Source organism: Zalophus californianus, chromosome 13 (assembly GCF_009762305.2).
Source record: "Zalophus californianus isolate mZalCal1 chromosome 13, mZalCal1.pri.v2, whole genome shotgun sequence".
In the NCBI taxonomy this organism is placed as follows: Eukaryota; Metazoa; Chordata; class Mammalia; order Carnivora; family Otariidae; genus Zalophus; species Zalophus californianus.
In genome coordinates this window covers 84,338,148-84,351,899 of record NC_045607.1, presented here as the reverse complement: position 1 = coordinate 84,351,899, position 13,752 = coordinate 84,338,148, and the positions used below count along the sequence as shown (strand labels likewise).

General features: G+C 43.0%; 1 protein-coding gene across 2 annotated transcripts in view; it reads left to right on the top strand.

Annotated features, from left to right (window-relative positions):
- Positions 1-13,752, top strand: part of PGM5 (phosphoglucomutase 5) — a 209,583-nt gene that overhangs the window by 165,944 nt on the left and 29,887 nt on the right. Inside the window, exon 10 of one of the 2 annotated variants that reach the window (XM_027616805.2) lies at positions 5,913-6,047. The exons of the other annotated variant lie outside the window; for it this stretch is intronic. Within the exon in view, the coding sequence (XP_027472606.1) occupies positions 5,913-6,047 (135 nt within the window). The remainder of the gene's footprint in view (positions 1-5,912; positions 6,048-13,752) is intronic. 2 annotated transcript variants of the gene reach the window in all.

Genomic DNA, 13,752 nt, shown 5'->3' with positions numbered 1-13,752 from the left:
TTGTCATCTCTATGAGGGCACAGTATGGACTAGCTGCTGCCCTGCTCAACCCCTTTTGAACTCATGCTTGCAGCTAACTCTATGACTTCAACAAAGAAAAATGGGTAATTCTAGTTCATTTTTTTCATGGAGAGAGTGCTCTGTCCAGTCCAAATCTTCTGCTTTAGAGGCTGCATGCTTTCTTCTACAAAATATGGTTCAGATGTTACACAGCAGTATTTTCACCTTGAAACTTTCCAGATAAATCTTTGGGATCTCCCAAGGGAGATAACATGTGAGTTAAGTTTAAGAGTCTCTCTCTTCCATGCCTGTCTTGTCTCCAGGTTCACGTGCCTGGTGTGGCCAACTGACTGTATATGTGACATTGTACTAGCTTTCAGGGCCATGTGCTGTGTTCCCCTGGAACTCATCCTACGTCCGTATTTGACTGGGTCGGATGCTGCCAAATAACTGTTGGTAATGTACAGTTCCTCCTTCCCCGCCTGGCTGCAACATGTCCTATGGTCTCCAAACAAACATCTGGCAGCTCTGTGTGTATTTAGCAACTTGCAGATTTCCCTGCATTGATTTAAAAACACAAGCGTTTAAAAAAAAAAAAAACAAACCCAACACTTATTTATCCAACATTTATCAGATACCTGCTCTACGTAAGGCTCTGTGCTTGTTTGGGGGACCATAGAAAACATATGAGATATTGTTCAAATATGTCACGAGAAGCAATGTGTGACTCTCAGCAGTGTCATATGGTTCAACCTAAAAGTATAAGCCTGGGGTCAGAAGACCTAAAGTTCTGGCTCCTCTCTTGACCAGTTTTTAACTTCCCCTTTCTTTCCAGTGAAGGGAGGAAGTAGCCTGGATGACTCTGAGGTCCTTCCTTCAGGACCCTAATGTCTAAATAGATCAACTTAGAACGGACATTTTATGGTCCAAGAAGCCAGTTCAGTGGGAGGGATGGAGAAGATAAATGGTAACAGATCCATGAGTTTAGTAGTGATTTCAGAGAACATGGCATAGTCCTTAAAATAAAATTAATCTTAATTCTGCCTAATTTAAAAATAAATGTGCCATAAACCATCACCATTCAAGCTTTATTTGGCAATCTTCTGCAAAATCTGGAAGGCTGGATGACTAAGAGCATAGTACCATTTTCATTAAAAGCTTAACATAAGAATGGTATTTATAGACTGATTTATAATTTTCAAAGCACTCTTCACATATATTCTCTGATCTGATGCTCACAACAACCCAGGGAGCCAGGCTGTATTGTTTTTCATCCCTTTTTAGGAAACTAAGGCTTACAGAGCTTAAAGTGACTTGCCCAAGACCACCAGCTGATAAGCTGAGACAGAATTCCACCCTTTTATCATTTCCAAACTGACTCTCCACGGCAGCAAATCAGAGAGGGGCAAATGTGGGGAGAAAAGCAAAAGCTCTAGTGATACATGGAAGCACGTCGGAGGATTTGGGGGTGGAGAAACCTGCAAGAAAGCATGGCCCTTTAACAGTGCTGGGACAAGGCTAGGGTGGGCAAAACCCGCCTCTTGTCACTGAGGCATACAACTGCAGGCGCTCAATGGGAAGAAAATGCTAGGCTGGCACTGACAGTGCCCCTTTGATACCCCGCTCCATAATTAACATGATCTTAGCATGGAAGACAGCATCTCTTCCCCTTCTTTGAGCTTGTGGCTGTTATGTTATCCTGGACGTTCTGGCCTCTGTTGTTGCTATAACTACAGAGGTGGCATGGATTCCTTCACTGTTGCTTTAGGAATCCCCGAAGAGATTGTGCTAAAAGTTCTTAGTGTCAGCTGGCTCAAAGGAGATTCTTGTAATGGTTCTGCTGTTGGCAAGGCATTAGGAGGAGGCTTTCAGGACACAGCCGCAAGGTGTTTTATTAGCACCTCCTCACCATGTTGCGGTCCTCCTGAGATTCCAATCCAATGGGAGTATACGGGTGAAACCTGAGATCTTAAAGGGATCTTCCTTAAGACTGACGTGTACTATAGTCAGGCACTTGATCCGTGAGGCAGGTGACCCAGACAAAAGTGGCTACTACTGGGCTGTCCTCATCTGGCTACACCGTAGGATCACCTGGAGAGCTTTGGCAATCCCGGTGCCCAAGTCATAACCTATTCAAATTAAATTACACTGTCTGGGGTAAGAGCCAGATAGCAATATTTTTGAAAGAACCCAGCCGATTCCAGTGTGCAGCAAATTTTGCAACCCGTGGGCTTATGATTTGTCTAACATCACACAAGTGGGGACAGGAACCTATCATGGTTCAGCTCCATTGTTTTTAGCCGAAACGGACGCTTGCCTTAAAAATGAAGGATGAGTAGATACAGCATCACTCACGACTACCCTTCAAGGTAAATATGTTTACCCCAGTTCACTGATGGAGAACCTAAGTGTTTTCATTTGTCCTGTGAGCCCTCCTTAAACGTGGAAAGAGGCACTCCTGTGGTGCTCACTCCAGGTGTCAAACATGCAGTGACATTCACTGAAGTGTTTGCAAAGGGCCTACTGTGTGCCAGCTGTGGGAATAAATGGTGAACAAGGGACATAAGGCTTTGCCCTACCAGAGCTTATAAGCCTTATGAAGGACACAAAGACCCATTTCAGCAATTCCAACACTTTAGGGTTAAGGCTGAGATGGGAACTTGTTTTATTCATCTTTAGCTGGGCCTTGTTTCTTTAGGAGGATTTGTGACAGCAAAAACATGCATAATGAAGTTGTTAGGATATAAATAAGAAACAGAAATCAAAACTGGGGAAAAACATAAATAAGAGTAGAGAGTCAAGAACAGAAGAAAAATTCATAGTTATGCAAGTCATAAGGATCCGCTTGGGCTGAACCTCAAATTTGGCATTAAGTGTTCTGGCAGCCATATTGAAAAGGGAACTATGGTTAGTTATTATTGTTAGAGAGACAAAAAAATACCAGTTCCTCAGGGAAGGAGAGGCTTTCTAACACTTGGCTCTTAAGGAAATGTCTCATGTGGAATTTTATACAGTCTCCAAGAATATTCCTAGAGTGACTGCAAAAGTGGGTTTTATAAGGCAGTACCCTGTAGACCCTGCAAGGAAAGGGAGGACATGAAACAAAAATGCGATTTAATAAACCCATTTTTGTCATGAGTAGTCAGTCAGAAGTAAGTTGATGCAGGTCACATATACGTCCATATCAATCTATGGCTAGAATACCTGGGGAAGTGCCTGGGTTCGACACCCTTCATAATTTTTCTTTCTTGGGATTTTGATAAGGCACATAGATAAAATATTTTTCTGGGGTAGAGCTGAAGACTAAGTATTCCATGTTGTGGATAATGTAAGGGTTTATACCAGGGGATAGCAAACATTTTCTGTAAAAGATAGTAAATATTTTAGCTGCTGTGGGCCAGATAGTGTCTGTCATATAGATTCAACTCTGCAGTTATAACACAAAAGCAGCCCTAGAGAATACATAAGGCAACAGGGCTGGCTGTGTTCCCATGAAACCTGATTTATACAAATAGCTGGCAGGTCAAATTTGGCTGACAAACTATATTGCCAACCCCTGGGTTAATCTGAATACTTAAAAAAGCAAAATGTATGATTGGTATGCTTTTGTTGGAATTACAGAACGTTTAGAAACTTGGCAAGTCTTGCTCCGTGGTGACTCTGGCCTTGTAACTTAATTGAAAGTAGGTGATGATGCATGCTGGAGCAAAAATGGCTCGTGTTCAGGGTGCACATTCATTAAGTTCATTGAAAGAACATGCAGACACCAAAGCAAGCCAGTACATCTTTGCACACCATAGTGACACTCAATGGACAGGGAACTGGGGTTAATGCAGCACAGAACTGGGCTGGGTCTAGAACTTTTGTCCTGTCATGTGGAGGAGAACTGTGGTATTTCTCACTTGGAGGTCTCACAAAGCAACAGGGGTTCTCTGGTAAGATGTCCTGGCTGGTTCCTTAGAAAAGAGAGAGGTTGGACCATCAGCAGTATCTCATGCATGCCTTTATCATCTTTTCAAGCGCAAAATTTACTCCAGGCTACCAGATGTAGATTCTAACCAGCTTTCTAGAAGTACAGCCAAAAATATGGTGACCCACAAGGGGAAAAAAAAATAACATAATTTCACTGTAAAAAAGCTTAGTTGTGAGTTGATAATACATGTTGACGGTTTGTTATGGCCTGAGTTCCTGAATGCCTCCCACTGGCTGCATACGAATCTGGGGCTATTAATTATTGGTTAATCACATTCATGGTGTAATGGAAGCTATAGGAAAGGGTTGAGTTTGGGTGGTCATTGGAAGGGGTGGCCTCAAGTGGTTTGGAATCTACAAGAATAGGTGGCTTAGGGCTTCGGCCTTAAATATTGCTTTAACCAACTTTTGCATAACCCATAGTCGTGAGTGACCAATTACCTACTCATATGTCCCATATATGGTGACTAGGGGAATGCAACTTATAAAGAAATAACCAGCTTTGGAAGAGTTTGTAAAAACATGACCATGGATGCAGTTATGAAACCTTTGGAGCCTCGTTGTCTGAACATAATTTGGTCTAGGATACTTACTGGGTAGTAGGGAATTGGGGCATACACTCCCTTCGGAATGTCCTAAGTATTCACTCCTCCAGCAGCAGAAGGTTCTTATTAGGAAAACGGTTGCTGCTCCTTGTAATATGGTTGCAGTGACTAGTCCAGGCTTAGGGAGAGCAAGGACTGTGTCTTTCTCTTCATATCCTCAGGGCTTAGCCCAGGACTTGATCCCCAGGGGCTATTCTAAAATATTTGCCCAGCGAATGAATCCTGGTTAGTATCATCATATTTGCAAAACTAGTATCAGAGAGAGATGAGTTTTGTTACACAAATCGTGGCCGACATTGAATCGCTCCAAAAGAGACTAAGGCTGTTGTTTTGGGGTTGGAACAAAATATGCCTACAAAACTTAAAAAGCAGAAAACCATTCAGATGGAATATAGTGGCCCCCACCCCACCCCAGCAGATATGGGGGTGAGGTAAGGGATTGGCAGTCAGATTTATATGGCAGGTATATTTTTAATCATGGCTTATTCTTAACAACCATGATTTAAGGCCAGACGAGTTCTAAGGGCAAATTTCTTAGGGAAAATGTCTGATGTCAAAGTTGCCTGGGACTTCTCCTTTTTCAGAAATAATAAGTGACCAGACTAATTATTTTGTTTCCTCTACTTCTTTCCTCTGGCCCTTGCCAATATGCTTATTTATACCAAGGGCTTTATCAGTTGTCTTAAGAAAACAAATTTCCTTCAACAAGCGTTACAATATAATCTTACGGTCCTATTTTTCAAATATCCCTGCCACTAATGAAAACAGATGCACAGAGAACGGAGGCCTTCTGAGCCAAGAACCCATTAATACTTCTGCAGCTCTGCCCCCCACCACCCTGGCGGCCAGGCGGGAGAGTAAGAAGGAAGGACAGAGCTAAGGGGATGGGGTTGTACGCAGGAAGCCCAGAACCCAGCTGAGGCTCCAGACCTGAGCATGTCATTGTAGGCTTTGGTTGCTACAAGGGAATGTGGGCACAAGGAAAGAATCAAGAGAGATGAACTTAAAGCAGAGCCTAGTATCACGTGGGGTTAAGCTTAACACAGGCAGTTTGCTTTACTGTAATAGAGAAATTGCCTACTCCCACGGCATCCGGCAGGTTCCTAAGGGACAAACTTTGGACCCAGGGACAATTATTAAGTATCATCCCCTCCTTGTCCCTCCACCTCTCTCTGGCTCCCACATCTCCTGACCAAAGGAACTTGAGCATCTGTTCATAGTTTTGCCCTGAAGTCTCCCCCAACATTAACCACACGTGGGTATTAATTGTTACTACCTGTGTATCCCTTTATTCACTGATCCATTCTGATCCATTCTGGGTGTTCTTGGTCTCAGGGCCTGAGGATCATTTTCTCAGATGCATCACGGCTCATCTTCCGGCTCAGTTCCTCCAGCGGTGTGCGGGCCACCGTCAGACTGTATGCTGAGAGCTACGAGAGGGACCCCAGTGGTCATGACCAGGAGCCCCAGGTACCCTCAGCACTGTGTGTCTCATCGTTCCTGGAAGATTTAGGGAGCCCTTGTGGGCCTTTAGTGGGGGTGATTTTACTTTCTGGAATCACAGTTCCATATTGATAGATGCAGCTGAAGGACGAGTTTACGGTAACTGCAGACAAAATTTCACTCACTCATGACTGTTTGGAACAGAAAATTTGGGCTCTAGCCTCTATGATGAGTTTAGACCAGCATTTCCCAAGTGAATTGCCTTTCTTGATTGTTCTACAGTTTGTTGAATTGGGGCGACCTCAAGAAAAAGCACCTTGTATAGATAGAGAAATGTTTAGTTAGAGTCAAGCTGGTCCAACTCCTCAGAGCCTTGACTCTGTGCATGTAAATAATGAATCTCCAGGTGTTTGGCAAACTCTGGGTTGGACTGTGACCTTGAGGTGCAAGTGTAGATGCTACGCAGGCCCCCCTGTCTGAGATTGCTGCAGAGCCCAGTCTCTCTTAAGAAGAGGGGCGAGGGCTGGTCTGCATTTAAAGTTAAGGGAGGCTAAGCTAGATCAGCCAAGGCCGGGCCACCCTGTGTTTGGCAAAGCCCCTTCATGTTGTCAACAATAGGGCTAATTAAGAACTCAGAAAAAATTACAAATAGCTTAACCGTAGGCATCCTCACTCTTACATTCATTAAAGCTGCAGGCAACATTAATTAATAGCAGAAAGGACCCACCATAATGTCGGATACTTTCAGCTACACTGCGGGCTGTCCCTTGCCCCCCTTGGTCTTTACTTCACCCTGGGTTTTGAAGCAGAGTTCTTGATGAGGTGATTCCTTGAGATGAACTAGTGGCTCCATCTGCAGAGCTGCCTTTGTGGAGAAGTAGAGAAGCAAAGAAAAACTTACTGCCTCTCATTTTAGAGTTACTCCAAATTTCCAGTGATAATTTGCCAAAGTTATGCCCTAGAATGAGACCCAGAAAGGGTTTTCTTTCTTTCTTAGTGGTTTAGTGTTTTTCTTAAAATGGTATCTTTCTTTGGAGAGTCTCAAAGAACTTGATAAATATGGTGCCATGGATCCTTATAGCTGATGATGGAACCAGAAGATCTGTTTGGGGTCAGATCATCTCAGATGGGGAAGTAGAGGTCTAGGAGGCTGGGAGCTAAGAACATGAAGCTAATATAAGGTCCTTGGCCCTTTCCGGTCAGGATCACAGGCTTTCCATGCAAGGATGGGCCACGCCCTGCCAACATAATTTGTCAGTGAGTACATTTCACCCAAGATAGTACCAAATCATGCAAGAATTGGAGGCTTACCCTCTCTTTCCATGTAAAACCCTTCTACTTTTCATGTTGGGATAGGAGATTAAAGCAAGGTCCTAAAACTCCAGAGCTACATACAGGGTGAGGAATGATATTCCTGGCTTTACCAACTCTGACTCACTCTGACTCGAGGCTATTTTTTCTCAACATTCTTTTCCCTATTTGCACAGGGTAAGTAGTTATGATAAGTAGTAATGATACTTGCTTATTTGTATTTACCTTCCACACTGACTGCAGGAGTGTGACATCTGGGCCTTTAGACATGTGTGAAAACAATCCTGTGCACAAGTGAGTCTCTCTCTGAAGTGTTCCATAACAGCCAAGTGGTGCCACTTTTTTTTTTCAGAGCTTCCTTTGAAGCTGCAAACCTCCATAGGCCTGCTGCTAGAAGGTTGTGTGTGAAGTATTGCTTCAGTCTGTGGGTACAGAAAACATAAGTAATGCTTGTTTCAGTGGCCAGTACTGTTTATCTTCCATCCTGTTGGTTCAAAGAGTTTGCCATTTTGAATGGTTGAGGAATCCTTTTGTTGATCATGTTCTTCTGATCAATAATCTGCCTTCCCTTTTTAACTATGAGCGAGGGTCTTGCCCAACTGGGCCTCACTGTGTTTAGCTCAGGATCCAGCTCAAAATTTTACATTAAGCTAGAATTCCTTATTAAAATCCCTTATATCATTGACTCACCAACTGAAGCCCTGTTGCATAATACATGTAAGTCAAGGTATAATTTAGAATAAGGTTTGAAAAGACATCTACACCCCTAAGGAAGAGGAAGAAGACTCTCAGTAGACTCACCTGTCTCAACACTGCTGAATCACACCTAGGCACTTAAGTTTGACTGTTCGGGGCCTCCCTACAGCATTGCCTCCCAGGACCCCAGCTTCTGCCTTTGAAGAGCTCTGGAAGGAAAAGCCTTTGGTCAACTGTTAAGCCTTTGATCTCTATCAAAGATACAGCATGCTACTGGGAGGTTATTACTGATCTGTGGCCTGATGGGGAAAGACCAGCTGTGTTGCTTCCTCAACTGCAGAGACCTCTTCCTCCTTTCTAGCTTGTTCCAATTTGCAGCCCGGAAAACAGAACAAATACCCATCCCCCGCCCAGACACCCAGTAAAGTACCTCTTGAATGTGTAGAGAATCCACTGATAAACTTGTCTAATTCAACAGGTATTCGTGTTTTACCTGCCTTAACTCAATACCCACCTACATTCCAGTCAATAGCATAAGGACTAGAGAGTTCTCTTCAACTGGCTTCTCAGCATCTGGCTATTGTACTTTGCATGAAGAGTTTCTTGTCCATACATCTTTTTTAAAGTTTTTATTTAAGTTCCAGTTAACATGCAGTGTTATATTAGTTTCAATACACTGTATACAATATAGTGATTTAACAAATCCATGCATCACCTGGGGCTCATCACAAGTGCCCTCCTTCATCCCCATCACCTATTTCCCCCATCCCCCCACCCACCTGCCCTCTGGTAACCGCCAGTTTGTTCTTTATAGTTAAGAGTCTGTTTCTTGATTTGCTCCTTTCTTTCCTTTTTTTTTTGTCCCTTTGCTGCTTTGTTTTGCTTCTTAAATTCTACATATAAATGAAATCATGTAGTATTTGTCTCTCTTTGACTGACTTATTTCATTTAGCATGATATTCTCTAGCTCCGTATATGTCATTGCAAATGGCAAGATTTCATTCTTTTTTATGGCTGAGTAATATTCCTCTGTGTCTCTGTCTGTGTGTGTGTGTGTGTGTGTGTGTGTGTCTGTGTGTGTGTGTATACCACAACTTCTTTATCCATTTATCAATCAGTGGACACTTTGGTCCAGACATTTTAAACACATGGGAACAGAACATGTTTGAAATATTAATACTGTGGTTGCCTCATAAAAGTGTTTGTAACCATCCTGGGGATGCAGCTAGGAAAATCTGTGGTATAGTCTCTGTGCGGAAAAGTCCCTGCTCCTGCCTATAGATTTATTTGGGTCCATTTTTACAACAGTTATTATGGTATTTGTTTTAAATGATGTAAAATAATTTAATTACATCAAAAAATATTTTTAAAGAATTCTGTCCATCTACCTCTAGGAATGGGTGGTGAGGGGAGGAAGAAGATGAGGGGCTCTGGAGAGAGGAGAAGGTGCTTGCCTTGCCCTTGCTCTGTGTTCTTGGTTAATCAGGAAGGAAAGCCTTCAAGACCCGTTTCTGGAAGATCACATAGTTTTGAAAATACAAGATTACTTTAAATTTACTGGCACTCAGTAGACCTTCAACAAGCCCTCAAACCAGCTGGTAATAATTTTGGAAAAAGGGATGAGCCAAAAGGATTTAAGTTCACAGGTGACCAGAAACAGTCCCATTGTTTTTTCACTTTGTTTCCCACCAAGCTTATTAGCAGGACTGCTCAATTAACTTTTTATTTACCTTCTCTCCTTTTCCCTTTGAACCTGAGGGTGGAGTAGCTCCTGAACAATAAAAGATCCAAAAGGAAAAGGAAGAAGTTGTGTTAAGGGCTGGATAATCACATCCTGATAATGAGCTTGTGGCTAATCAACAGTTGGCTTTGCTACTTTAATTGCAGAGTAAAACCGCACCCTCTCCCACCCCAAGTTTTGGAAGGAGACCAGTTTTCCCCGACCCTCCTTACAGTTGAGGGAATTTATGTATTTCTGATAGTCTGTATATAGACTACTTTAAGAACCAATTATCTAAGCACCAGGAGTCATATAGGGAATTCATCTGTCCAACCAAGAGCTGGTGGCCATTTTGCTCTACGTGTTCTTATTATGACTTTATAATCCAGAAATATTAAGTACAGAGCCATTTTGTGTTACATTGGGAGAATATGATTTTTCACCTAAACCAGGATACATCTGAGAGTGAAAGGGGGCACTAATAACAATTATGTTGAGACTGCCCCAAATAAAGCAGAACTTGGGTTACTCTAGTTACATACCTTCATGCTACCCTAAATCTGACCATCTCTTCAGAGATGGGCTTCTGAGGGCACTAGCAGCATAAGCCTAGTAGTTACAGAGGGAACGTGCCAGGAACGAGGAGTTGGATCCGTGGTTCCAACCCAGGCTACACACCAGGACCATTTGGGGGCTTTGGTAAAGCTATCTGGGCCTGGGCCTCACTCCCAGAGATTCTACCTTAATTGTTCTAGGGTGGGGACTGCATTTTTGAACAGTTTCCCAGATGGTTCAAATTAGGTGAGTGCTCCCAAACTTTAGTGTTTATTTAAATCACCTGGGGATCTTGCTAAAAATGCAGATTCTGACTCGGTCTGATGAAGGCCAGAGAGTCTGCATTTCTCACAAACTCCCAGGCAATATTGTGTTGCTGGTCCAGCAGCCACACTTTAAATAGCAAAGAGTTAGATGAACTGCTAAGCCTTAAAGACAAGTCATTGAATTCTTTAACTTTGTAAGCAATGCAACACCTGTTTTTGGTGCCCTTATGTGCATGGGCCACCATCCTCTGGATTTCTCTCTCCGGTATCCCACCCAACTTGACTTAGGCAAAAGTGACCTCCTGTCAGCCTCCCCCTGTTCCTCCTCCCTCCAGAAGACCCCTGCTTCTTTCAGCGTCTTCAACTCAGGAAGTGGCAGGTTCAGCCAAAAACCTAGGAATCCTCCTTGACTGTTTATTTTTACCTTTATATCATATCCCATCTCCAACAGCAAACCCTACCAACGTGACCCTCAAAGCACAACCAGAGTCTGGCCCCACCTTGCCACCTCTACCATTTCTATCCAGGGCCAACCTAGTATTCTGGCCTCTAGATTATTGCATTGGTCTTCTACCTGGTCTCCCTCCTTCCACCCTTGCCCACTCCCCACCCATACCTTAGTCTTAGCACAGCAACCAGAATGATTTAAAAAAAAAAAAAGTTAGATCCCCTCATTGCGCCACTAAAATCCTTTAGTGGCACCCCATCTCACTCACAGAAGAGCCAGAACCCTTACCGTGGTATCAGGCCCCCTCCTGGAAATGGTCCCCTTCTCCCTCTGACTGCATCTCCTATGTCTTGTCCTATTTCTGCGCTCCAGCTGTTGTTCTGTGCATGTGCCAAGAATACTCTGCCTCAGGACACTTACAACGGCTGTCTCCCCTGCCTGGAATGCCTTTCCCTCCAATAACTGCACGGCTAGCCCTCCCCCTTCTCAATGAGGCCTCCCCTGGCCACCCTACGTAAAATCACCGACACTCAAGTACCGCTGATCTTTGTCACCCTGCTTTACTTTTCCTCCATAGCACTTACCCCCATCTCACATACATATTTACTTGTTTTATTGTGTCTCTCCCAGGGGAATGTAAACACCAGGCGGCTAGGACTTTGTCAGTATTCTTCACTGTATCCCCAGTGCATACAATACTACCTGGCAGATGGTACATGCCCAACAGAATTTTGCCAAACCAATGAAATATTCGGTGCTAATTACTTTGGAATATCTCAGACTGATGATATCACATGAGAGACTGAAATATTCTGTACTCAGTATGAACCTTGGTGCTATCCTCGGTTTTCGCCTATGCTTGAAAGTTTGAATAAAATCAGTTGTCATTTTTAAGGTTCCCTACAATGTGCCAGGCACCATTCTCGATACTTTAGGTCCATCCATTATTGTATTAATCGTTCCAGCGGGGCCCCCCCAGGGTGGAATTATCATCCTGCTTTGGCGGGTGAGTAAACTGTTGCAGGGAGCCATTAATACTCAGGGAGCAGGTAATTTCTGGATTGGAGAGTCAAACTAGGTCTTAATAAAACCTGCTAATCCTTGAGGTCCAAGGGAGGGAGGATTTCCTCTTACCTGTGCATGAACCCAAGGCTGCACCTGGAGCCTTAGTTCAGTGTTTTCTTATTGAGATACATATATATTTTATTTTTTTCCCACACCAACCAATTCCCTCATTCTTAGGCACCACTGGGTACCCAACAATTAAATTCACTTCTGACACTAACTACCTGGAGTTAGCCCAGGCCCCACAGATTAAGGGCTCAGTCCCACAAGACTGCCCCCACTTAAGATACCAGTGGAAAATGGCGTGCCCAGTTTCCCCACATTTCTGCCCATTAGAATACAAATTCAGGGGTTCCTGTGATCTTCTCCTCAGGTTTGGTAATTTGCTAGAATGACTCACAGAACCCGGGAAAGCACTTTATTTACTATTGGTGGTTTATTATAAAAGACACAACTTAAGAATGGCCAAATGGAAGAGAATCATAGAGCAAAGTATGGAGGGAAGGGTGCTCCGAGCTCCCATGGCTTCTCCTGGCAGGCCACCCTTCCAGCACCTGGAGGTCTTCACCAACTCAGAAGCTCTCTGAACCCTGTTTAGGAGTTTTCTATAGAGGTTTCATTACATAGATATGATTGATTAAATCACTGGGCACTGGTGATGGAACTCAACCTCCAGCCCTTCTCCCTTCCTGGGAGGCGGGGATTTCCAGCCCTCTAGTCCCCTGGTTGGTTCCTCAGGCTACAGCCCTCATTTTGAAGCCATCTTGGGGTCCACAAGAGTCATCCCATCAGCATAAACTCAGGTGTGGTTGAAAGGGGCAAATTAACAAATCCACTCCTATCACTTAGGAAGCTCAAAGGATTTGGGGAGCTCTGTGCCTGGAACCAGAGAGAAAGACAAAATATATGTTGTTGTTGTTATTGTTTTTAGACCACACTTATGGATGTGGATACATGTGAGTGCTTTGAAAACAACCAGGTTTCTCTCCCTTAATTTGAATTGAGAATGAATAGGTTTTAAAAAATTACTTAAAAAATAATGTTCTACATACATGTTAGGACTTATACTCAACAGGGGTCTAAAGTGAGTGGTTAAAAACTAGGAGAATAAAATTAGAAACTGAAATAATATGCGTGATGCTGAAGAGCTAGAAACAATGGAGTTCAGAAATGACATATAAATGGATACTCAGGTATTCAATTTCTTGACGAGATGAAAATGTATACATGTGTGTATATGTATATGCATGGATGCTTATGTATGTACGTGTGTGTGTATGTTTGTAAATGTATGTACATATATACACACATGTTTAGATGCACACACATGATTTTGGATTCATCATATATATCAAAAACATGTTATTTAAAAAGAAAATCTGCACAGAGATTTATTCATAGCCATACATGAAGAAAAAGATGAAATATTTCATTTTCTGTTTCGCCTCAGAGTTTAGTCTGTGCTTGCTGTAATTTGAAAATACGGAGGAGGGTGCAGTGATGTAGAGAGAGTTTAGAAAAGAAACACGTGGTTAAAGGGTTGGGATATACACTCTCTGGCCAAGTTAAAGAGCTGGCTTATTTTGCTTGTAAGAGAGGCATGACCTGGAGGTCCTCAGGAATTTAAAGAATAATATGATGCAGAGAAAGATGACCAGCTGTTCTCCATAA